General features: G+C 36.9%; 1 protein-coding gene and 2 long non-coding RNA genes across 3 annotated transcripts; all 3 read left to right on the top strand.

The window, feature by feature from the left end:
• The first annotated feature begins 6,133 nt into the window (after window positions 1-6,133).
• On the top strand, window positions 6,134-12,021 carry LOC141628054 (uncharacterized). Its single transcript, XM_074441241.1, has 6 exons — window positions 6,134-6,224; window positions 6,344-6,384; window positions 10,246-10,458; window positions 10,821-10,987; window positions 11,229-11,374; window positions 11,495-12,021. The coding sequence occupies exons 1-6, from the start codon at window positions 6,134-6,136 to the stop codon at window positions 12,019-12,021; spliced, it is 1,185 nt and encodes a 394-aa protein (XP_074297342.1).
• Window positions 12,022-20,852: 8,831 nt separating this feature from the next.
• Window positions 20,853-21,217, top strand: LOC141627153 (uncharacterized). The gene is made up of 3 exons (XR_012536713.1): window positions 20,853-20,905; window positions 21,038-21,104; window positions 21,203-21,217. It is a non-coding gene; the product is annotated as an uncharacterized LOC141627153 (long non-coding RNA).
• A 10-nt stretch (window positions 21,218-21,227) lies between these two features.
• On the top strand, window positions 21,228-22,162 carry LOC141627152 (uncharacterized). Its single transcript, XR_012536712.1, has 4 exons — window positions 21,228-21,312; window positions 21,650-21,729; window positions 21,915-21,990; window positions 22,095-22,162. It is a non-coding gene; the product is annotated as an uncharacterized LOC141627152 (long non-coding RNA).
• Window positions 22,163-27,603: the final 5,441 nt, after the last annotated feature.

Raw genomic sequence — 27,603 nt, 5'->3', positions numbered from 1 at the left:
TATATATATATATATATATATATATATATATATATATATATATATATATATATATATATATATATATATATATATATATATATATATATATATATATAGGATCAGATGAGTCCACCCTATCTTTTTCAGTCCGTGAGTCCATGATACAATATCACATGTTATATTAAACAATATCACAGCTTATACTCCAAAAAAAAAATCGTGATATTGTTTTGTAATATAATACTTCCTCCATTCCATATGATAGTTTACGTTTGCTTTATGCACGTATGCCAATGCTTGTTTCTTTTGTTCACATCTTTAGTTACATACCATTACAAAATATAAAAATTTGATATTCATAATGCACTCGGTAAGACAATATAAAAAAGATCTCACATGACTATCTTTTATGTTATAGATTAGAAGTTGTATTGAAGATTCTTCTCACTTATGAATAGTGTCCAAAAAACAAACGTAAACAATTCAATGGAACGGAGGAAGTATCACCCATTATGCTACACAATATCAAAACTTACAGTATCACACGTTATACTAAACAATATAAAAGCAGAAAAAAAAAGCTTTTGAAAAAAAAATTCGAAAAAAAATCGTGATATTGTTTTGTACTTCCTCCAATTTATTCAATTCCATACATTTGCCTTTTTGAGCACTATTCACAAGTAGGGAGAATTTTCGATACAACTTCTAATATATAGTATAAAATATAGTCATGTGAGATCTTGTTTTAATTGTCTTACCGAGTACATTGTAAATAACAAATTTTTATAATTTTTACTAATATGGAACTAAAGATAAGAATAAAAGAAAACGAGCATTGATATACGTGTATAAAACAAATGTATGGAATTGAATGAAATGGAGGAAGTAATACAATATCACACGTTATGCTAAACAATATCACAGCTTACACAAAAAAAAATCTTTTTCGAAAAAAAAAATTTGAAAAAAAAAATTTCGAAAAAAACCTTTCGTGATATTGTTTTGTCTAGTGCGTGATATTGTTTTATGGACTCATAGACTCAAATATATAGGTGGACTCACCGGATCTTGCCTATATATATATATAGAAGGAGGATCAAATGAGTCCACTCCCCTCTAGTGAGTCCGTAAGTCCAAATCTCAGCCCTTGGTTCTTAAAAAATGAAAGGTTAAGATTAGAACAAAATGAAAGGGTGAACTATAAAAGAGGACTCCAAAACCCTAATTTTTCATTTCAGTCATCACACAAATCTCTCAACTTCTCTCTCTACCTCTCATCTCTCTCAAACATAAATCTCTCAACTTCTCTCTACCTGCCCACGACGCCGCCACACAACTGGCTGCCACCACCTACGCTGCCGCCGCTCTCTCCTACTCTTTTTTCTTTTTTTTTTTCAAAAATTTTCGAAAATCTCACCTGTAGCCGCTGCCTCCCTCTCTCCCTGACACAACCACCACCACCCCGCTCCTGCCACACCCCCTAAAACAACCGCCACTCTGCCGTGCACCCCCTGTCACGCCTTTCTTACCGCCACCACCCCGCTCCTGCCACACCCCCTGCCTCGCCGCCTCCACGCCAACGTGCCGCCTTCCTCCTCCTTTTTCTCTGTTTGTTTTTTAAAATCTGGTGGTTCCCGATTTGATAGGTGGTGGACCATGGTGGTAGTAGTGGTTGTCGTTTTTTTTTCTGATTTAGTTTAACTTTTTTTTTTCCTGATTTTTCTTCAATTGCTGTGGTGGTGGTGGTTGTGGGTGCGAGTTAGATGGTGGCGGCAGAAGTTGCCCTCTTTTTTTTTTCCAGATTTGGTGGGTTTTGGGCCGTGGTGGTGTTGGTGGCGGGCCGTGGGCGTGGGTTATGGGTGATTATCTGTTTTTTCAGATTTAGTTAACTCAAGATCTACACTTTTTTTGTTATTGTCGACATTTTTTTTATTTATTTGGTCAGATATACACTTTTTTTCGATCGAAATTGTTGTGGTTGGTGGTCAGAGGGTGGCGAGTGGGTGGTTGGAAGGTGGCTAGTGTGGAGGCGGTGGTTGGTGGTCAGAGGTGGTTAAGAACGATATGGACTGAAATTACATGGATGAGGACTAAAATTACACTTCTAACGACTAAATTTATGTAAATTGAAATTAATATATTCAAAATTACCCTATTTAGTATAAAATTTCACAGTCACGGGTTAAAGTTTCAATCTTAAAAGAATAACGTTTCATGAACAAGGAAAAATTACAAATGGCCAAAAAATTAAAGTTTCACTCGAACAACATTAAAGTTTCACTCGAACAACATTAAAGTTTCACTCGAACAACATTAAAGTTACATTCATAAATTAGTGAAATTAAATAAATATTAGTCATTAAAGTTTCACTTTAAAATATTAAAGTTTCACTCGTATATCATTAAAGTTACAGTCAAAAATTAATTAAATTAAATAAATACAAGTCTCAATTACATTATTTCATAAAATTGAATTTATATATTAAAAAATGGGCTAAAAAATTTAAAGTTACATTTTTTTCATTAAAGTTTCAGTCGTAGAACATTAAAATTATATTTTAAAATTAGTTAAATTAAATAAATACAAGTCCCAATTAAATTATTTCATAAAATCAAATTTTTATATTAAAAAATAGGCTAAAAAAATTAAAATTACATTTTTTTTCCATTAAAGTTTCAGTCTAGAACACTAAAGTTATATTCAAAAATACAAAAATTTAAATTTTTATATACAAAATAATTTTAAAAAATTAAAGTTACATATGTTAATAATTAAAGTTACATTTACAGATTAAAGTTTCACTTTTAAAATATTAAAGTTTCAATTTAGGTGGACTCATTTGAACTTCACTCTCTCTCTATATATATATATATATATAACGAATTCACGCATTATACAAAACAATATAACGAATTTATTTTTCAAAATAAATTTTTTTTTTTCGAAAATTTTTTTTTCAATTTTTTTTTTTCGATTTTTTTTTTGAATTTATTTTTCTTACATATTTTTTTTCGTGTAAGCTGTGATATTGTTTAGTATAACGTGTGATATTGTTTAGCATAACTTGTGATATTGTATTACAAAACAATACCACGAAATTTTTTTTTTAAAATTTTTTTTCCAAATTTTTTTCTCGAAAATTTTTTTTAACAATTTTTTTTTTCGTAAAAGCTGTGATTTTGTTTAGTATAACGGGTGATATTGTATTACAAAACAATATCACGATTTTTTTTTTCAATTTTTTGTTTTTCAAAAGTTTTTTTTTTCCAAATTGATGTGATATTGTTTAGTATAACGTGTGATATCTTTGTAAGGTTGTGATATTATTTAATATAACGTGTGATATTATATCATTGACTCACGGACTCAAAAAGATAGGGTGGACTCATGTGATCCTAATTCTATATATATATATATATATATATATATATATATATATATATATATATATATATATATATATATATATATATATATATATATATATAGGTTCGAGATCTAGTGAGAACCACCCATATAATGAGAACCGTGAGACCACCTTAATCTATTGTAATAATTGTTGATGAGCCCATAATTATATATGTTTTTATCCCATATCCGTATATTGTTAGTATCGCCTTTCGCATTATTTAAGCTAAATTATTATATATTCGTTAATTCGAGATTTAATTACTGTTATTATTATTTTAAATGCAAATGAGCTTATTTAGTGTGTTTTGGTATAGCAGATTACAAGACGGAAGAGAATGGGTTGAATGACGCGCTTAATGGATCAAAAGTATGACGCAAGTATGTGTAAAACGGACCAAGGAACAAAATAAAAAGCGAAACAAAGCAAATAAAGAAGCACGCAAGCAAGCACGTACGTAATCTTTAACCAATAACGCAAGATTCGCGGGCCATCAAATAAAACGGACAGATCACAAGCATATGGACCGCTGAAGTATAAAATAGATCATGAAGAAAGCAGAGAAGCATTGAGCCCAACTTGTACACGTGGGTCTTAGTCCAAATGAATAAAAGCAAAAGTAAAGAAGCAGTAGAATAAGAACATAAGATGGAGGCTACTGGAATAACGCAAAGCAACCAAATGAAGATGAAAATTCAACTCCGTCTTGGATTCTCGAATTCGATCTCTTCCCATATTTTAATCACAAAATCTATCTTATATCTCACAAAACTTGATCCCTAATCGAGTATAAATACCCGATTCCTTGGTCAGAGCGGGAGGCGAAGGAGGCAGAGCCGAATACCCAAATATTTTAGAGATACTGAGCGATAAAGAGTGACGATTTGAGACCTGATTGGGTCGTGAGAGCCGTAGGAGATGTACTCGGGCGGAGTCTTAGCACACGGTCGAGTAAGGGCGAATTTGAGGCGGTTTCTGAGGTGCGACATCCAATGTTCCGACTACAAATTCCGGGCAGTAATTAAGTTTTCTCTACCTCTCTTGTATTTAATTTATGGTTTATTTTCGTTGATTAATTTTAGTATTGGAAACCGTTGGATGTTTATTGTTAATCTTTCAGTTATTTGTATCCGAAATTTTACTCGTTCTTAATTGAAAGTTGCAATTTTAGTTTATAATTTGTTATCTTATTATGGCCTGAGATTGTTAACTATGCTAATTGTGTGATTATGGCTTAGTTCTTGTCACATAATCCCAGTAGCAACTAGTTTAGGTAAATCTCAGCAAATTGGGGTTTAGTTTAAGCTAGGAGTAAAATTTGGTCGATTAATATTTAGGTAGTGACGACACTGAAGGGATTAATTGGGTTAATGATATCTTTTTGGTTCGATAATGCTCCTAATTCGGTCTTTAGTAGGGTGTGACAAACTTACATCGGTCGGTTAGTTAAGAATTGATCTTGTCTTAGTTCAGGTCAATTGTAATCTAAGAGAAGATAGGGAGTTCTTGTTATCTTGAATTCTGCATTTAATCTATGAATAAACTGGAGATTTGACGTAAACAATAACCGGTTGATAAACTAGAATTACCAGTAGAATATGTGCTTAATGGGGTATTTTACTTCGGTCTTGCTTTAGTATTTGGTTCCGTTCGTCTAGTTACCTAATCACAATGAAAACCCCCCTAATCGTACATAATGTTAATAGCCGTAAATACGTAGCTTATGGTATATATATCTAAGTTAGTAGATAATAATACTAGATAGTTAATTAGTTTTCCAATCTCTCCGTGGGATCGACCCTACTTATCCTTTACTATGTTTATATTTTTGAGGTTAAGATAGGTTTATAAATTATTAATTTGTATACGCTTAACGTCACGTATCAATTGTACAGCGCGCCAAAATCAATATCGTACCCCTAAACCTTCTAAACTCCGTCATTTACCAATTTTCTTTTCCCTCTCATCTTTCTTTCTCTCTCCTCGAATATCACCATCTTACACAACGCTAGATCTTTCTTTCTTCTACGATCGATACGATTAATCCTCAACTACTGATCCATCAATCTCTTCAACGATCTACCTATTCGACGCGTCCTTCATCATTGAAACCTTTTTATTCAAGGTAATATTTCGAAATTGCTGATTAATTTTTTTGAAATTAGGGTTTATATTTAGAGAAATTATTGTTCGGAAAATTGAGAAATTGTTTAAATTGGTTGAAATCGCGATATTGTTGACTCAGTTTTATGAATTATACAGATTTTACAATCGTCAAACTATTAGCTACGTGCATCAAATTGTTGCTATGTGCATCAAATTAGGGTTTATATTTTGATATGTTTGTAATTTTTCAATTAATCGATGAAATTTGTTGAATTTGTTGTTTGTATCATCGTCTTTAGCTATTTTTAGAAATTGCAGTTCGGTAATTTGAGAAATTAGGGTTCGGTAAATTGAGAAATTGCTTAAATTGGTTGAAATCGTGATATTGTTGTCTCAGTTTTATGAATTAGACAGGTTTTACAATCGTCAAACTGTTAGCTACATGCATCAAATTATTGCTATGTGCATCAAAATTTGGGTTATATCTATGTAATAATTTCCTGATATGATTTTATTGTTAGTTATTTAATTTTCAATGGTTGTTATTGCAGCAATGACATTCTTAGTTCAATGGGATCGCATAGTTCTTCTAATGTCATTACAAATGACAATATGACATTACAAATGAAGGACAAATGGTTGAAGTTATTGCATCTCAATCCATATCAGAAATATTTGCCCTTAACATTGATGTTCCTGAAAATCTGAATTCAGAAATCGTACAAGGTACAATTATGTTGAACTGTTGAATGATAAGATACTGTTCTATATAACTGTGCTGTTGTATACTTGAGTTATCCAGTAACCTAAATCCTAACTCTACTTTAATTTCATCACATTTGCAGATGACGTAGTAGACGAGGCAGAGGTAATGGAGGAGGCAAAGGTAATAGAGGATGCAGAGGAGGAGGAGGCGTCCGGTTCAAGCAACATGAATCGGATTTTTGGTTGTCCTTGCGACACCCCGCGATAACGCGGAAAATATAACTTATAAAATGCGGAATTTTAGGAAATTTTTAAAACTTTTAAAGTTTATAAAGCGCGGGTTCGTAAAAAAAAAATCTAAAAGACAAATAAAGAATGCGGAAATAAAGATTAAATTATACAAACGTGATAGTCAAATGTGAGGGAAAATATATCTCTCGAATGAAAATACAATAAAAGGTGAGTCTAAACGATCCTAATAAACCAACTACTAGGCCAAAGTGCTCGCTAGCTCACACATGTCTTCACCCCATGAATGCACCAACTAATACCTGTCATTCATGTAAACATGAACGCCACAGTCAGTGGGGAGTAACTCAAGGTTCTCCTAGCCACAATAAGTCGAAACGAACATAACAAACAACTAAAACAGGTAAGTCATGTAAGACACTTACAAAAGATATGAATATCAAATTTATAATTAAACATGACAATTAAATGAGATGGAACAAGATAGATCAACATTAGCATAATAAAGAATCAACTATTCATGTGAGACAATTAAATAATATAAAAGACAAGAATACGGTCATTTATACAAAAGCACGCATTTCAAGGAAATACAACATAGATATGAGATTAGAATCCGAATCATGTGAAGCAGTTAAGTAAGGGATCAAATAGAAACTGTAGCCGTTACTTTTAAAACCTCTTAACAACCATTGCACGGGACGTGGCTACTAATGTCACATTCATACTTATGGCCTGCATCTCACCATAAGGACGGATGGGAACATCAATCCCGGCGATCATATCGCAACTAGGAGGCTTGCATCTCACCTCTAGAATCCGATAGGACCAAGACTAACAACACGAGGCATAAAAAGATAGATACCAATATCTATAACCAAGCAAGACCTTTACTACTCAAATAAGACATCCAACTCTCGGCAGGACGGCCAACGAGAGAGGCGTCGAAAGGGTATCGTAACCAACTCTCGGCAGTGCGGCCAACGAGAGCGGCGTAAATAAAATAAGATATCCAACTCTCGGCAGAACGGCCAATGAGAGAAATATCGAAAGAGTATGTTAACCAACTCTCGGCAGTGCGGCCAACGAGAGCGGCAACCTAAGTCTAAATAATAGAACAAACTTAGCCCAACAAGCAAGCTAGACAAGTCCAATTAAATTAACAAGACAAATCCACTTAAATTAACAAGACAAACCCACTCAAATAAACATGTCAAACCCAACTAAATAAACATGACAAGCTCAACAGATAGAACATGTTAAGCCCAATAAATAAAACATGTGAAAGAGCGATATTTAACGGATTACGCTATATAAAATATGAGACGGAATTTAAATATTTCAAATAACCAAATTGCGCCAAACGAGCTATGACACGACTCAAAGGACCTTTTTGGCAACCCCATTCACGACCCAACAACCACCCGTGACCCACCTTCAAAACATGCCACAGGCAGCCCTACTTCTACCCAAAACCGTATCAAAAGGCCCGAGTTCCTGCCCCAAAACCCGTACCAAAACAGCCAAGTGCAAGCCGTGAGCAGGCCACCAACACAGTCCCCAAAGCAGGCCAAAACCGCACACTACAACAGGCCGTAACAGACCCAAAACTAATCACGCAACCTGCCAAAACCAGACCACAAAGTAGGCCAAAGCAAGCTGCAAACAACCACCCAAAACAGGCCGCAAACACCATCAAAATAGGTTGCTAAAACAGCCGTGTACAACACCTATAAACACTACATTTTCCGTCTCAGAGCAGTCCCAAAATAGCACAGTTTTGCGCCCCAAAACAGTACCAACACACTCCCTATTCTCGTCCCAAAACAGTACTAACACAGAAGAGAGAGAGCATGTGAAAGCGGGAAAAATTCAGATATAAACTTGAGACGGAAGTTCAAATAATTTACGTATTCAACCAACATTTTAGCCCTATAAATTTCTCAGCTCAGCCGCTATAAGCAGTCCCACTTGACCTATAAGCAGTCCCACTTGACCTGAATGCACCGCGATTAAACTGTCCAAAACAGTCCTAGAATACCTGCAACAACTGACTCAAAAACAGTCCTAAAAATGCATACAACCAGTCCCCTAAACTCAACATGTAATCGTCTTAAAACCTGCATTTTTAAACACCAAAACCGGTCCCAACAAGGTACCATTTTCACGACTAAAAACAGTCCCGAATGCCCTATGAAAGCGTCTCAAGGACAACCCAAAAACAGTCCCCTACGACCCGGTCATTCCAGCAGGTCTCTTCCTAAGAGTTGAACTACGTACACAAAAATTGATTTGGAGCAAAGTGCGTTTCAATGTCATTATCATTCATCAGCAAAATTTCCTTGAACAAAATAACTATATCCTAAACTCCCTAGCACTAATGATGACCATTAACACGATCCACCATTCTACTGAGTAAACACGGTCCAAAGCTAGCACAAATTGTGACGGAATTTCACATATATAACCCAGGCACTAAAACAATTATTCCGACGCATTCGACCATTAATAAGAGAAAAGCATAGAGGACCCAACTGTATCACACAAGAGTATATAAAACGACCCATAAGACGGAATTTCGACATTTTTGTCGAGTAACCTATCACTGTTACCTTAAACGCTCCTTATTCTTCGAATAAACAGTCCCTAAAGATTGAGTCTTCCACCGGGTCTTCGAGACCTTTATCAAGGAGCAAGAAAAAGAAAGGATTGAGACAAAAATCGAAACTTTTATAAGACGGCGAAAAACGAAATCGTCACAAAAATAAGACTTTATTACCTTGAAAGATGAAGGAGGAAGTAAGGAGGGGAATGGTACAAAAATTATGGGATTTGGTCGAGAAATGGGGACGGGATCGGAGTTAAAGGACGGCGGAAATGGAGTTTTCTGGGTTATTTGCAATTGTTGTTGTTTTGCTGTTGATTCAACATCAACGAAATGGAAAATGGGAATGAAGGGGGGGTGGGGACGGGATAATAATAATAATAATAATAATAATAATAATAATAATAATAATAATAATAATAATAATAATAATAATAATAATAATAATAATAATAATAATAATAATAATAATAATAATAATATTTTAAGTTAGGGATAAGGTGGGTGTGAGTATGTGTAGTAGGAAACAGATTTGTCCGAATAAATTAGCCTCATATATAAAAATGTGACGGTCTTATAATAGACGGAATTATGTTTATATCTTAAGACGGAAACATTGTTATTATTATTATCATCATTAATATTATCCGACTAAAATACGTATTTTTATATAAATTAAGCTTTAAAATATTACTTCCATAAAAATCGTGTTTAAAATAAAATTAATTAAATTGAATAATTCAAAAATATAAAATAAAGTAATTAAACGGTTTAATAAATTATAATTGTCAAAATGGGAAATTCGCGGGTGTTACAGTCCTGCCCATCTCAAGCCTGTTATTGGTATGGTCTTTGATACACTTGAACTCGGTATTGCCTTTTATGAAGCATATGGAAAAGAATGTGGGTTTGTGACTAGAAAAGGCTCACAAAAGTAACAAGGTGTCACTACACATAAAACTTGTTTGTGTAATAAGGCTGGAGAATGTGAAGCCATAGGCAAAAAACACTGTTGGCAAAGGACTAGGGTAGGTTGCCTTGCTAGGATTAACTTTAAACGAATTGCTAAAGGTAAATACCAAATTTATGGTTTTGTTGAAGGGCATAATCATATGCCAGCTACACCATTAACAATGGTACATCTGACGCAAACGAGAGAATTGAATATAGTTCATAAAAAAATGATAGTTGCAACTCAAGGTTAACAAAGGTCCAGTTATGACCTATAGGATGTTTAAGGAGTATGTCAGAGGTTATCAGAATGTGGGTGCTTCATTGGAAGACTTTAAAAACTTTTCAAGGGATATCAAAAAGTTCTTGTCAGAAGGGGTTGCTCAAATGCTTATTGAGCATTTTATGAAAATAAAAAGAATGTGTCCATCCTTTTACTTTGACTTTGAGGTAGATGAGAAAGGTAGATTGTCACATGTTTTCTGGGCTGACCCTATTAATATAAAAAATTATTTGCTATTTGGGGACATGGCATCCTTTGACACTACCTTTAGGAAAAATTAGTATAGAATGATATTCGCCCCTTTCATAGGGGTGGATCATCATAAGAGATGTGTGACCTTTGCGGCTGGACTTCTTATTAATGAGAGCAAGGAGTCATTTGCTTGTTTATTTACGAGATTCCTAGAAGTTATGGGGGGTCGTTATCCTGTGTGTATAATAACTAACGAAGATTTGGGGATAGAAGGAGGACTTAAGAAAGTCTTTAAAGATAAGGTGCAATAAGATATTGCATGTGGCACATATTGAAGAAGTTGCCAGAGAAGGTAGGGCCTGTGATATGTAAAGAAACTGAGTTTTTGAAAGAGATAAACTCATGTGTTTGGGGCGAAGCTGTGGAGCATGCTGAATTTGAGGAAAGATGGACAACCATTGTAGAAGCTCATAGGTTGTCGGATAATGAGTGGCTTCAGGAAAAGTATGGCAATAGACAATTTTGGATTCCAGCTTACTTTCGTGACTTGTTCTTATGAGGGTTGATGAGAACAACCTCGAGGTCCGAGTCAGAAAATCATTTTTTTAGCAATTTCACTAATCCAAATTTGAACCTTGTTGAATTTTGGATGCGCTTTGAGAGTGAAATGGATACACAACGATGGGCTCAATCAAAACTGATTGCACAATCAAAGTACTCGTTTCTAACTTGGCTATTCCTCTAGACCTAGAAAAGCATGCAGCAGAAACCTACACTTCGAGAATTTCGATGAGTTCAAAGAGGAAATAAAAGCAGCATGCTTTACATCTGCCATTGGGGACAAAGAAAAAGATAAGAATCATGCAATTCTCTACATAGACGTCAAGGATCGTGAGAGAAAGAAAGACTATAAGGTGGGTTATAAGACAGATGAAGTGAAACTAGTATGCAATTGAAAGAAATTTGAAAGACATGGAATACTCTGTCGACATATTCTCTGTGTTCTTAAAGATTATAGTTTTGAGAAAATTCCAAGCAAATACCTATTTAATAGGTGGAGCAAACTAGCAACCTGCCAGCCAATCTTCAATTCTGATGGGCAGTTGCTTGCTGATTGCAGATCAGTCGATGCACAGAAGAACAAACTGAGTGAATTGTGGTCAGAAATGTTCACTTGTGTGTCACTAGTTGAACAAAGTTCTGTTAATTGTGATGAGTTACTAAACATTTTACGTGGGTTCAAGGAAAGGGTACTTGCAGAAACAACAAGTAGTGTCGCTGATGATGGTGGTAATAGTAGTATTGGAAAGAAAAGGGACAAAAATGCTGAAATTAGAATGCTCTTGGGAACAAGTGTGCCTAGCGAAATTAAAATTTTGTCTCCAAGACAATGCGAAAACAAAGGCTCGGGAAAAAGAATGATTTCACAAAGAGAAAGAGCGGGGGAAGTCAGTAAGAAACCACTAAGAAGATGCAAGGCTTATGGGCAGATGGCGAACCACGACAGCAGGAATTGTGACCGACCAAAGGATCACTGACAATTAGTCGAGTAAGTGATGTCTCTTATTAGCATAAGTTTTCTATTTTTACCCTTTTTGTTTCCCTCTAATTTTTATCTTTGCTGACATTTGCTTTCTTATGTGTAAGATTGAAGTCTTTGGCGAGGAATTGGACTTGTGCAGCGGAATTTTTGAGCATCATTTGAGAAGACAACATTTGTTTTTTGGATTATTTTTCTTCATTCACAATTGTTTAGTAATAAATGTAACGGGAGTCTTCCGGATTTTTGAATTGTATATTTGAGAAGATGAAATTGTGATTCTGGATTTAAGAATGGAAAACATGTGTTTCCCTGAGCAAATTATGTCATGCACGTACGAGGTCATTTTATGTACGTACGAGATCATTTTATGCACATAAGGCAAGTATTAAGACATCTGAAAAATGTGATCATTGTTTCTCCAAATTTGGTAATTAAAAAGTTGAAAAAAAATAGGCCAACAATAAAATGTGATTAGTTGAATCATCATCGTGTACGACAAGTCGTTTAATATCATGCACATACAAGGTTATTCCATGCACATGGAAGGTCATTTCATGCACAGATAACCCAAATGGGCTAATTCCCAATGACATGGGTTAATTCTCATTACAAGTCATTTAAAAAGGCCATAATTTAACAAATAAATTGGGCTTAATTTAGTCATGTTACTTTGGGCTTTAATTCTCATTTCAAGTCTCTAAATATAAATGTGGGCTTTAATTCTCATTTCAAGTCTCAAAACTTAAATGTGAGTGATTATTGAAGAAGTCGGGCCCATCCTATCAGCACTTTAGGCCATAATTTAGGCACGACACGCTCAAAATACATAGGAGTTGGCTTAAAGTTGAAGAATTGGTCAGGCACGCTCGAGCACGACACAGGCCTGGGCCTGGGCTGTGCCTTTTTCTTCCATAAATTTGTCAACTTCACAACACGGTGGGCCGGCACCGGGCATTTTGAGCAATGCCCAGGCCATGACCGATCATTGCCTAGGCGATCTCTAAATAACGCAAGTAAATTGTGTTTTGACAAATTTCATACATGTAGAAGGCTGTTCCATACACATATAACGCCTTCTCATGCATGTAAATATTCAAGTTATATAATTTTGGCCCACATTACTACGTTTATTAAATCGGGTTAGGCATGTTACTTTGGGATTTTAAAACGACACCCCCCTGACAAATGGGTTAATTTTCATTACAAGTCTCATTAAAAAAGGCCATAATCAAGTGACATAATTGTGCCCCCACGTTACAATTTAGCATATAAACGGACCCGAAAGTTGACAAATTGCATGCACGTATAAAGGTATTTCATACACATATAACGCCTTCTCATGCACGTAGAAGGGTGTTTTATACAGGCAAAAGTTACTTAGAGTATCTACACATATGAAACCTACAAATTTACTCCTCCTACAAACTAATGCCTGCCCAAATCAAGGAATCAACAAAAGACAATGAGAAGGTTCTCTGCCACTCCCGTTTGCTAAGCACACAAACTCTCACCATATTCATTCAAAAATAACACCTAGTTATAATCCTACAAAAAAAGGTAGGGAAATATTGTTACGTTTAAGTCACTTGACATCAATATTGAAAGTCTTGCAGTTAAAAGATGGGGAAATAATAGAAACAAAATTAGATAAAGCATTCGAAAGATCTTGATATTACCGTTCTCTTGTTTTCCTCCCATCTGATAAGATCTACAATCAAACTCTCACCATATTCATCCAAATTCTGCATATATATTTGACAACAATAATGAAAGTGTTGCAATAAAAAATGCCGAATAATGTTTGACTAATATAACTTGGTTTAGATATCATTACCTCGTAACAAGTCTTATCGGACCATAATGATTGACAACTCAAGTTTTCTAGCCACTTCAGCGAATAGACTCCGCAAGAATACCTTTTAAAATAATGAAATTTGTTAAACGCTTTAAAATGGTGTGTATCCCATCGAAAATATTAAAACGAGTAGAGTATAATTTAAACATGTGAGGTACCCATTCTTTTGTCGAGGCACATCCACAATCACAAACGAAGAATTGTTTATCTGCAACAGCTTTTTGTATCTTGGAAAGTCTCTTGCAATAATCCCCAAAGCAGGAAATAACTACAAAAACAAAAACCAAAAAAAAAAAACACAATAATATAAAAGCGAAGGAAAAGCAAGACAAACTTGAGGTAACAAACCCCTAAGGCATACGGATATAATCATACCGTTTCAACTAAAAATTTACATCTTCCGTCAGGACGCCTAGGCAAGCTTGAGTCAAGTATAAAGTTGGTCTTTTTAACAAAGTCAGACATGCAAGCAAGTCAATGTTGACGGTTGACACAGTAAGGAAAGAAAGCCTGTAAAAACGCACATAGGGAAATGAAAACAGATAATATACAAACAGGTTAGATAGTATAATTAATTAAGTTCTTTCTTGGGCAAGTAGTAAATTCCGTCGATACAATAAAATAAAAAAGTGACAGGATAATTACCAGTTTAGCTTTGGTTAGACTTTTGGGCAAGTACTGAAGCTTAATGTACTGACTTTGAAAACTGTTTTTAGCGACAACATCCTGAAAGTTGAGAAAATTTGTAAAAAATGTTGGTAATTCCAAGTAGAAACATTAGCGGTTACTAAGGATGAATATGAATACCTTCATTATTGTCGGAAAGTACACAAGATTTGGTCTTTCAAGTGTTAAACGAAGACCAACAAGGTCAATTACCATATGCATGAGCCATTTTCCTTGAAACAAAGTCGACATTGCTTCTTGGGTTACTTGCAGCCATGGAGTGTCTACAACAATGTCACTAATAATGCACATATTGTAATTAGATGCACACAGAACAACAAAGTGGACAAAAATAACTTAAAAAGATATTATATGGTCAGTGATAACTTACTCCTTATCTGCCTCATTTGTCCTAATAAAATTCATCAAGTGTTCATCTGTATAGGGCAAGTCTCGTGGAACTTCATTCCTGGGGAGAAAAAAGGATAAACACAGAACAATTAAATAATCATATCACACTTTTAATAAACCAGGAGTCATCATATACTAATGAGAAGCATTGTTGGTAAAAGATTTCTGATTACCGAATCTCACAGCCATTCTTGTAAGCCTTTGCTTTAGACGTCACTTGATCTTTCACAGTGTTGTTTTTCCAAGTCAAAATTTCATTGCAAACCCTCACAATGTAATGCTTCACATCACTTCTCTAAACAATAATATAAAGTGAAATCAACAGTAGAACCTACATATCTAATACACATACAAGGCTGATTCATGAAAGAACAAAGCTAATCCATGCATCTTGATGGCTACTGGCATCAGAAAATATAGAAACACCAACTAAAAATTTGACTTAAATAATGGAGACTAACGTCCTTGAGCAGCTTTAAAGTATACCGACACTTGTTCCCATTGTACGTCTCCATGTGTCGCATCATGTAAATTCCAGTATCACGCTCGACAGAGAAACTTTTATTCGGAACATACTCTTTGGCTACTACAAAATATGTAGCATGCAGCTTTGGAATCATAGAAGAAAGCTTTGCACTTAACTGTTTCTTCTGTTAGACAAAGACAATGCCAAGCAAATAAGTTCGTTACGTAATAATTAAATCAGCCATTTAACAGACGTATTGCCAAACGGTGTGAAAACATACCACATATTGAACATTGATATTAAAATAAGCACAACCTTGATCACACGGGTGTATAACTTCATACAAGTTATGATCAACATCAAAACAATGAAGAAGTGGGTTTGGTGCAACAACAGGGAAAAAAACCTGTCAAACAATGATTAGTTGGATTTGTATATTATTTAATTATGTATTTTGAAAAGTTTTCAAATGTTGAACTTACCAATTTCACGTCTCTAAAGTTGATATCAAATAATGCTATCTGTTGTTTCAATTAGGTGACCCGTATTAGAGAATAAAAAGGTACAAGTTGATAACTTAGACAAACAAAATTTAAATATCAAACTTACATCGGTTGTTTCAGTGAGAAAGAGACGGGAAATTGATCAACGATCTCTTAACCTGTTTCCATTATTCAGATAATCACACCACACACTGATCACATCGATGTTAACGCTACCACCAAATAGCAAGGTCTTCATATCATATCGTGTAAGAATCTTGCCCCCACGGTTGAACAGAACCTCGCTACAAAAATAAAACCCTAGTGTTATAGAAAGAAAATATAATACATATACCGAATAAGAAAAAAATAAAAGCAAAATTAATAGACTAATACATACCCTTCATCTAAGTCAGCAGCGAATGCATAGTCACCAATCAGTTTTTCAGACTGACTCAAGGCAGCCATCACATTCACATTTCTTATGAAAAAAGGTGAATGAAAAACGTCAGGCAACTCAACTTTCCTCTTACACTTGCGAGTCTGGGAGGGGACGGTTGGGTACAGTTCTACTAGCGGAGTAGAAGGCATAATTGGAGATTCATTCAATGACAGTTGTGACGAGATAAGTATTGGTGATACATGGGATGGATTGGAAGGAGTAGCTAACGTACTTGCACGAGGAGGAGATGCGATGGAAGGTGCAGCTGATGTGCTTGCATGGGGAGGAGAATGAATGGAAGGTGCAGTGGAAGTGCTTCCACGGGGAGGGGATGGAATTGAAGGTGTAGCTGACGTGGTTGCACAGGGAGGGGATAGAATAAAAGGTGCAATTGACGTGCTCGCATGGGGAACGTCCATATGACGCATATCACCAGACCTCTGTGCTTCGCGGAACTCTTGAGATGTATATAACGCATCCTCACCGTGAAAGAGACTGAAAGATGGTCCCTCCATGAGTTCCTTGTCCATCTTTTCCTTCGTAACTTGCACCAATTATATTTAGGTACATTGGACAGATCGGATATGCGGCTTAATATACGTGTGTTGGGATAATCACTAGCTACCCCCATCAACAGAACAGAAACAATATATACGAGGAAATTCCTCTTGAAATCATCTCCAGCATCCCGCTGCTCAATCATCTTCTCTAGTAAACCTTCTTGGTAATATCTATAGTCGTAAATTGCTCCTTAAATCTCCGGACAGCCTCTGAATAACCCTCTTCTTTACAGTACCTCCCAACTGGATTGATCTCTAATGGCCCCATAGGAATTCCCGTGACAAGGTAGACATCCTCATCTGTGATAGTCAAATCCCCATTCATCAACAAACAAGTGAATGGATTGAAAGACTCCACAATCCATCTAGCCAAATGGCCATGAATTTCTTCCGATTGAAGTTTTATAAACTCTCCAAAACCCATGCTCTGAATAGCTTCAATTTGCTTCTCAGACGGGTTCGAGTTGACAAAATTAATTATCAAAGAAGAACTCATCCTAGTTACCAGCGTATCATAATCTTCACCACGCTTCCTATGTGGAATTCCTTTCCTACTAGGATTGCTGCTAGCATCTTTCTTATCAGAAACAGTGGACACTCTCCTTTTTTTGGTAGATGGTTGAACATCTTTCGGTAAGACAGCCTCATCAACTGGTCTTTTAGTACGAGGACTCACTCGACGCGGAATAACTGTTTCTGTTTTAGTAGCTTCCTTGTCAGCTGTTTCTGGTTTAGAAGCTTCGTTGTCAACTGTTTCTGATAAAACATCCTCATCATGTGTCAAATATTAAACATCAATTAGGTGATATGCAGAAGTTTTTAATGCATTATTGTTTCAGCAGTTCACCTAAAATGGAAAAGTTTAGCATTAATGTATCAACAGAAGTTGCATCAAATAACCTAGCAACTGATGTAAAATGTAAATGCACATATAGTGCTTTGTCATACATGTACAAGGTTGTTTAATAAACATATGTTGCCGGGTATCCTAAAACGGGACGGGAAAGGGTTGAGGGTTGGATTAGGCGGACCGCTACCGCAGATCCGCCTAATCCAACCCTCAACCCTTTCCCGTCTCACTCTATCGACCGCGAGACCAAAAGACACCCTATATGGGCCGAGTGAACCCATTTTTGGGGACGGGATTAAAAGTAGAGTGTCGGGTATCGTAAAACAGGACGGGAAAGGGTTGAGGGTTGGATTAGGCGGACCGCTACCGCGGATCCGGCTAATCCAACCCTCAACTATTTCCCTTATTTTTCATACATTTAGAAGACTGTTTAATGCACATACTGTGCTTTGTCATGCATATACAAGGTTGTTTAATAAACATATGTTGCCGGGTATCCTAAAACGGGACGGGAAAGGGTTGAGGGTTGGATTAGGCGGACCGCTACCGCGGATCCGCCTAATCCAACCCACAACCCTTTCCCTTCTTACTCTATCGGCCGCGAGACCAAAAGACACTCTGGAGGGGCCGAGTGAACCCTTTTTTGGGGACGGGATTAAAAGTAGAGGGTCGTGTATCATAAAACGGTACGGGAAGGGGTTGAGGGTTGGATTAGGCAGACCGCTACCGGGGATCCGCCCAATCCAACTCTCAACCCTTTCCCTTCTCACTTTATCACCTGCGAGACTAAAAGACACCCTAGAGGGGCCGAGTGAACCCTTTTTTGGGGACACGATTAAATGTACAGGGTCGGGTATCCTAAAATGGGACGGGAAAAGGTTTAGGGTTGGATTAGGCGGACCGCCACCGCAGATCCGCCTAATTCAACCCTCAACCCTTTCCCTTCTCACTTTATCGGCCGCGAGACCAAAAGACACCCTAGAGGGGCCGAGTGAACCCTTTTTTGGGGACGGGATTAAATGTAGAGGGACGGGTATCCTAAAACGGGACGGGAAAGGGTTGAGGGTTGGATTAGGTGGACCGCTACCGCGGATCCGCCTAATCCAACCCTCAACTCTTTCCCTTATTTTTCATACATGTAGAAGACTATTTAATGCACATACTCTGCTTTGTCATGCATGTACACGGTTGTTTAATAAACATATGTTGCCGGGTATCCTAAAACGGGACGGGAAAGGGTTGAGGGTTGGATTAGTTGGACCTCTACCGCAGATCCGCCTAATCCAACCCTAAACCCTTTCCCTTCTCACTTTATCGGCCGCGAGACCAAAAGACACCCTTTTTTGGGGACGGGATTAAATGTAGAGGGTCGGGTATCCTAAAACGGGACGGGAAAGGGTTGAGGGTTGGATTAGGCAGAGCGCTACCGCGGATCCGCCTAATCCAACCCTCAACCCTTTCCCTTCTCACTCTATCGGCCGCGAGACCAAAAGACACCCTAGAGGGGCTGAGTGAACCCTTGTTTGGGGACGGGATTAAATGTAGAGGCCCGGGTATCCTAAAACGGAACGGGAAAGGGTTGAGGGTTGGTTAGGCAGATCCGCGCTACGCGGATCAGCCTAATCCAACCCTCAACCCTTTCCCTTATTTCTCATACATGTAGAAGACTGTTTAATGCACATACTCTGCTTTGTCATGCATGTACACGGTTGTTTAATAAACATATGTTGCCAGGTATCCAAGAACGGAACGGGAAAGGGTTGAGGGTTGGATTAGGCGGATCTGCGGTAGCGATCCCCCTAATCCAACCCTAAACCCTTTCCCTTATTTCTCATTCTAAGGAGAGGCTGCATTTTGCGAGGCTGTCAAAATTAATGTTGATTAGTTCATGCATGTGTAGGGTTGTTTAATGTACATACATTTTTCTTTCATGCATGTACAACGCTACTTCATGCACTGATAAGGATATTGTTTTTTCATGAATGTGCAAGACTAAACTGATTTTCTTACTCAAATTACTTGTGTCAACAGCATCAGTTGTTGCAGCTTTCGATTTTGGTGGGAAATAATCTTTGACTGACCGACCTTCTTTTAGTAGAACTTTATCCTTGGCTGCAACAATCTTTCGCCCCATATCTATCAATGAGTTGCGGGATATTGTAAAGACAGTTGAAAGACAAACTGTTGTACAAATCACATGTTTATAATGAAGACAGATTGCAACATTTCACAGTAAATTATGTTGCAAAACAATGGTGAAGACCATAACACAACTTGATGAATACAGATCAAAACTAATTAAAATTGAAAAATGAAGGAACATTGGCTGTGAAAGTCAAACCAAAATATAATATATATATATATATAGAGAGAGAGAGAGAGAGAGAGATTGAATCATGTGAGGCACCCTTCTTAGGGTGAGGCGGCTGGACACCTTCTAAACCGTCAGATTAAAAAACTACAGATGGCTCAGATGATGACACGTGTCCCCATACAAAACCCCAACTAAAACACATTTCCGTCTTCAATTTTGTTCATTTAGTCACACGCGCAATCACTCACATCTCTTCACTTTCTCTCTCTTCATCTATTGTTCTTCAACTCAAATTCGACGTTCACTTCGAATTCAATTACCATTTTATCACCCTGATTTTCATCGTCCACACCATAATCATGCTGTGATTCACCATGTTTCTTCGATCTTCATGTGATTTTTGTCAGTTATTTGATAATATACTTGCTCTTTTATTGTTCAAATTTTATTATTGTTAGTAATTTCCGATTTTCTAGGTTTTACTATTGAATTTGTTCATCTTACACAGCTATTATTTTGTTTATGTATTATTCTGGTGAAATTATTTGATTAATTCATTAGTTAATTGATCGATTGTGTGAAATTTAAGTATTTAGATATTTGATGATGATTATGATGAAAATGAGCTCGTGATTCACGGCCGCGATGATTTTCGACGATCTCATAATTCTTTGATTGATTCTCCTGATTCTAGTTAATTGATCGATTGTGTGAAATTTTGTATGTAATTGAGAAATTAAGCTCGATCAGAGAATTTGACGAATGTGTTTGATTAATTTTGTAGGATAAAGACGAAGAATCTGAAGGTGACATAGAAAGTTCGCGCTTAAAAGGTACCGAATTATTCCTAATGTTCGTTTTTTTTTGTTGATATAATTTCAGTTTAGTGTACTTGGATTCTTAAAACCTTAATTTTAGTGTTGCAACTTGCAACGACGATTCTTATGGATTTCGACGAATATCAGGTGGTACTGTGAGTAATGTAATTGCATTGGGAGGGATAACAGGTGCAAAACCTCAATGGAAACGCAAGTATGCTTGTTTTTTTGCTGTTTTTGATAATGGAGTTAGATTCGGAGTTGGTTTATCGACTGATATGGTGCTTTATACCTTCGCCATCACTAAAATAGGTCGTTGGTTACCTTTTGACGACTCGCTTACAAGTTCACAAGCAATACTTATTGTCTGGTCTAAGAGAGCTGGGAAATATGAATACAGTGTCACCACCGCCAATTTTATGGTGAGCAATGTTTATATTTGAATTGAATTATATGGTTTCCTTTTCTGTCTTTTATATGTTGTGATGCACTCTTCATTGGGTCAGAATTTCAAAAAACGGGATATGAAATCCGAAATATTGTTGAACGTTGCTTGCAGTCGTCAACCTGCCATTGGTGACTGTTGAAGTCACCTTTATATGTGATACTGTATTTGTTTTTATCTCAAATAATGTAGTTTATGGTACAATAGCTGATTTTGGAAAATCAGTAAAATTAGTCATTTTCCCTCGTATAAATTGGACCTGTTTCCTTTGAATTTCGTGCATTGACTTCAAATCCTTCTTCTTCTGGAACTAGGTTGAAACTTTAAAGTGTGCATTATCACTCGCTGCCTTGGTAAGGATTTGGAGGAAAGATGGTGTTACTGAAGATAATAGGTTAGTGAACTTTGCCTTATGCTTTGCGTGTTTCCATCCTATTAGCGAGATAACGGAATGAATGATTTGTTCTCGCCTTAGTCGGTAATTGTTGATTGTTTATGAACTCTACCGCTTATCATTTGGTGATCTTTTAATGTGAAATGTCCATATAAGTTTCGATTTATTTGCTTTGCTTCCCTTAGGTTAAGCACCACGATTGATGAAGTCATTGTTTACCCCATTCCAGCAATTCTTTATCTTGTCAAGAATCTACTTCAGGTTTGTTTATGGCTTCGGGGATTAATGTACATGTATATTTAAAAACAAGTAGTCAACTTGGACTGTTGTCGTTTACTTCTCATTTTACCCTTTTCCTTGAGCAGTATTATATCTTCGCATATGTGGATGCTCTAGGCTATCAGATATTGAAAAACTTGAATATCATCAACACGGGTGTTCTATACTGTGTTGAGTCATGCTATTAAGTTCTTTTTTTTTTTGGTGAAATGTGAAAATTGCATTAATAATTAATCAAGTTACATTATCATCACCTTACAATCACCAAGCATACTCTTTTTTTTTGCCATGCTATTAAGTTCTTTCTACTAATCAAGTCAAGAAAAAAATATGGAGTAATAATTTTTTTTGCTGCGCACGTAATTTAGTTCACATCAATGTGATCTGGAACTGATAACATGACAAATCATAGTGCCTAATATGGTAATTCACTCCCGAACATATAATATCTTGCACATAGGCTTTTATCTTACAATACGAACATGGCATCAAGAGTGTATTTGATTCACAAAATGAGTTATTCTATTACTTTATTTCCAGGTTGAGTGAAGTCCAGTGGGCAGCTTTTATTCTACTTTGTGCAGGGTGTGTGTTGCAATGACTTAAGTCAAAGTAAGAGTGGTTATATACTTATATGTCTCATTATATTTCTTAATTGGGTTTCTGTGTGATTTTATCTATATATACTGAGGGGCAGTTTAATTACTTTGGTATGGAGGTAAAAGAACCGTTATCCTATCATTTCATCTTTACCACAATAATTAGTTCATTTGTCTTGCATATCAGCAGTACACATTACTTTATTAATTCCGTTTCCGTCTCGGGTGTCGGAAGACATGTGAATCAATCTGTACGTAGATTATGTCTGCTCTTTGTTTTCCTGTATTTAATACCTGAGCATATTTCACTTAATTCGGGTATCTTTCTTCTACTCTGATATGGGATTTTCTTTCCCAAATTTGAAAAAGATAGGTGCAAAAATATTGAAGCATGCATTGGTTTTGGAGTTGGTTTTGGCCATGGATTTTCTAATCGTCATTGATCATAATCAAGCACAGTCGATTTAGGTACTTTTGATTCAATAGTACCCGAACTTGACAACAACAAAAATTAAAGGGGGTGAGGCTTGAATCCTTAAAACGGGGGCTGACTTGAATCTTATGTAGTAGAAACTTGATTTTGTTGATGCACTGCTTGTACTTATTATCTATTAGCTCAAAAGGTAGAGCATTGTGCTATTGCGCAAGGTGTGGGTTCGAGTCCCACATAGATAAACCAATATAAATATACGATTATAATATATTTATCAATGTTAATATATGTCCACTGTCACTTGTTTGTGTGTTAGATTCACAAAATCGGGTCTAGGATTCACAAAACTATGAAGTAAATTGGTGAGGTCGGCCGCCTCGCCATAAACAAGTCAAATTCCAAAATACAAGCAAACAACAACAAACTACTCAGCACCCCCTGGCGGGCCAGTCTCAGTCTCACCAGAAGTCGCGACTAAAGCAAACACGATCTCGCACTCTGGCCACCTCTCTGGAGAGCTCTCTAGCGTCTCCTCCTCCATCACGATCTCTGGCTCTGTCGTGACACGATGTAGATACCCGTATCCGTCGATATTGGAATTTATAGAGAACCCGACAAACACCCGATGATGATAGGACACATGTATTCTTTAGTTGTCATTGTCATTATTTGGAGCTCGTTTTACGAGGTAGAATGGGCGTCGTCGATGAAGTGTTTTATTAATTTAAATGATATTTAAATTAATGTTTTTTTAAAGGGAATTCATTTTATTATTTTAAATGATATTTAATTTAATGTTTTTTAGTGAGTTCATTTTGTTAATTTGAATGATATTTAAATTATGGTTTTTTAGGTAAATTCAATTTATTTTATTTTATTTTGAATTTATTTTCTTAAGTTTATTTTATTGAAAATAAAATAAATAATTGATTTGAAAAATCATTTTATGAGTATATTTGATTTGAAAAGTCATTTATTTTAATTTATTAATTGATTTGAAAAATCGATTTTAAAAGCGAAGAACTCGTTTTTAACCGTGTGTTTTGAGCTCGATTTTAGCTCGGTTTTTAAGCCCGTTTCCTTTGCGAATTGGCACGAATCTCGAGTACATTAACCCACCTAGATCAATACCCATCCACCCTTGTTCGAACCCCCTCACAAGCAGCCCAAATTCTCGTCCCAAAACCAACCCCAAGCAGCCCGCACTAAACCGCAACAGGCCCCTGTTTTGGCCGCCAATTCTCGAGCCCAAACCCGCTCCAAACACTACCAAGACCCGTACCCATTAACCCTAACCCATACCCTAGTATCCTACCCATATTATCCTAGCTTAATCACCAAGAAAACCCCCAAAACGAACCCTAGAAACCCCCCTCAAAGCTGCTGGACAGCAGCTATGTTCAGCTAGCCCGATTTGCCTCCCCTCTCTTTTAACCTATTTTAAACCCTTATAAATACCACCCCTTCACCATACATTCATTCCTCTAAGTTCTCCATACATCCAACCATCACCCACAAGCTTTAAACCTCAGAAACAAACCCTAAACATCCTCCAAAAACCCTAAACAAAACCGACACACAAACTGAAACTGTTTGTGTGTCTCCTTCGAAAACCCTTTCGTTCCTCCATCAAATCACCATAAAAATTCGAGTTTCTTGTTCCTAATTAACCACATAACATCCATCTACACATTAGACAAAGATTTACGAGCCAAATTGCCCTTGAGAGTACACGAGATCCCTCGAAAAACAGAGTGAAATAACACTCTGTTTTCGCGGTTTACTCTTGTCTGTCCAGTTCTGTTTGTGCTCGTTTTTCGTGCCCAATAACCCAAATAGAGCAGGGGTTGTTTTAAGATCCTTGTTCTCCTCTCTTTCTAGTTTCCAAAACATCTTTCGGATCGAATTTTCGTCGTGAAACGAGGGAGATATCACTGTTTTAAAACTGCTGTCCAGAAACTTTCCAAAACGCGTGTTGCTTTGTTACTTCGTCGACGACGGCCTCTCGAGATAAAATCTACCATCGATTACGACCCAAGACGGTGTCAACGATACATGTAGGTTGAGGGTGCATCAAATCCCCTTCTCTTCTCTCTTTTTATTTCGTTTTTTATGCCTTTTTTATTGTCTTTTTTGTTTGTTTTTCGTTTTAATTATCGTTTGTTTTAAATTAACTACGAAACTAGTTAGTCCGAGTATGAGTTAAAGTACCACCATGAACACCCGCGTTGACTTGAGATGGGAAAAGAAACCGCTCCTTCTGTCGGTCGTACACCCCCGTCTCATTTACATATCCTCGTGTTCAAGGTAGGGCATAAATAAAACAAGTTATCTAACTTCGATCTTCGCTTTCGACCCTCTTCTTGTTTTGGCCAAATCGATGGACCTTAGGACCCGTTGCATGTTAGTTTAACTTCTGATTGTTAACCTATGACGTAATTAGATGACTTTAAATCAATTTAATAATCTAATTAGACACTTTAGGTGGCTTCGACGTAAGTTATAAAATCGATCGACGATTTCTGTAAATAATTGAATGCATCTATCTCTTTCACCTAATTTCTCGCTAGTATAAGAGTGCGTGATTAGCGCCTTCTTATTGACACTCGATGAGTTAAATTAATTAGCGAATTTAACCTAATTGGACCCTTTAGGCCGTGTAGAATGCACCCTTGCGCGACAATCAATCAACATCGTTTTTAACTCGTTTTCTAACTTGTTTTCGATTCCTTTTCGCAATCATTCGATCTAATCAATAAATCTAACTTAGGAACTAGGTTGGCTTTGGTTGGGCCGTGGTTGGCCGTGTGTTTGGCCGTGTGTTTGGCCTTTCCTATTTCGTTTGTTTTTGCATCGTTCGTTCTTTATTTGTTTTATCACTTGTAATTAATTTATGTTTCTTTGAGTCACGTTTTGTAATCTATTTGTAATTAGTTCTCCTTTTTGAGTCAAAACCTTTTACGAAAACCTTAGTTTTATTTGGTTAGACGGTTGTTCCCAATGCTTGTAGGAGCGTAGTAAACCGCATGTTGTTTAAAGTAACATGGCCCGGTTTATGCTAATGCATGCTTTGGTGCGTAGCCCAATGTCTAATTCGATGGGATTAAGTGAGAGCACGCAATACGAGGAGGGACCCACGGCCGTGTGTCATGTAGGCCGTGAGTCACCTCCCCCATGTGCACGGTTTTCAAGGCCCAATGGCCGTGTGTTTTGTGTCGTGTTTTGAGTTGTATGTAGCAATTGTATTTAGATCGAGTTGTATCTTTAATTAGTTGTTGTGTCGGCATGAAATGCCTGGGTTGTAATAGGTAGATCCCAACGGCTCCCCCATTCCCCCTTAAGCCTTGTTTGCTTTATTTGTATGTTGTTAGATCAATCAACCCACATGCTAAATTACAACTTTGACAAAGTTAGTTTAGTTGCATCTAAAACGACATAGAAATTGTTGTCACATGATAGGGTTAAAACAACGTTTGCATATCATACATCGTAGTAGCTATGACCTTGTTTGAACTCCGACACTTGACTTAGTAGAGGCCGTTATCGACGGGCGGGGTTGGGTGTCCTTATGGGCTTCCCAACACGTACCCTCACCCCTTACTCAAGATCTATGGTTTGTGGATCCGTCTAAATACCATTGGATTACGAGAGTCATTCAAATCGAGTGATATAGGGTACAAGTCTTTATCTTTAATCACTCGTAGTCGATTGGCTTTATGCTTTTCGATGAAAGGTGTAAAGTTGACTTGAACGGTTCCAAGTTCCCAAAAAACTTGGTGGCGACTCTAATATGTCTTAATTCGATTCGAAAGAACCTCGAGTCGATTATGCCTAGTGTGGATCCCGCGGAGCGATCCCGAGGGCCTTGTCCACGATTTGGCGACTCACTGGGGAAAAGAGGACTAGTTACACTTTGTGTTTCTAGGGTCTTTTCCTCCGAGGTGAAACTTGAAAAGAAAGTGTTGGAAAGTAAAACATTACTCATAGTGCTACGATTCATGCATAAACCCTTAAGGACTTGCCGGGCCGTCCCAGCGTTTCTTCGTGATGCGTGGGGGCGACGTCCCACTATGCCAGAAGCTGCACATTGCTCGCTTCCACTTCGCCTCGCGTGGTTCTTGAGGGTGGGGACGATCTTCTAGGTACTTTACCTTAAGACACCTCGCTCTATTAGACCGCAAAAGGATGGAGGGCATAGACCTTCTTATAGAAGACTTGCCGAGACCTAGAGATGTCTAGGAGCATACATCCTTATAACATGAGAATGACAACGTGCAATGTGTTTTCCCGAGTCCTTTTTTCGAAAATTCCAAGTCCTTTTCAAAACCGAACTTTTGAACAACTTACTTTCAAACCTAGCATGATTTTCAAAACGCGGAATGCTGCCCAAATAGGACTAGAATTTCGGCCCAAAACAAGCTTTTATAGCGGCATCTTTTGCCCATTTCAAATCTCTTTTTTTCAAATCGATCATTCGTTTTTCAAAATCAATCCAAAATGTTTCTCGAACCTCAACCAAGCATGAAATGCGTCGAGTCGTGTCCGGGTCATGGCCGTGTTAGG

Source organism: Silene latifolia, chromosome Y (assembly GCF_048544455.1).
Source record: "Silene latifolia isolate original U9 population chromosome Y, ASM4854445v1, whole genome shotgun sequence".
Taxonomy (NCBI): Eukaryota; Viridiplantae; Streptophyta; class Magnoliopsida; order Caryophyllales; family Caryophyllaceae; genus Silene; species Silene latifolia.
This window is presented reverse-complemented; position numbering and strand designations above follow the sequence as displayed.

Excerpts from the sequence above, each read along its gene's own strand:
- LOC141628054 (XM_074441241.1), top strand. The coding sequence starts at position 6,134 with ATGGTTGAAGTTATTGCATCTCAATCCATATCAGAAATATTTGCCCTT. Across the intron at positions 10,988-11,228 it reads AATGAGTGGCTTCAGGAAAA|ACCTAGAAAAGCATGCAGCA; the intron begins GTATGGCAATAG and ends CTATTCCTCTAG. Across the intron at positions 11,375-11,494 it reads CTACATAGACGTCAAGGATC|ATTATAGTTTTGAGAAAATT; the intron begins GTGAGAGAAAGA and ends GTGTTCTTAAAG.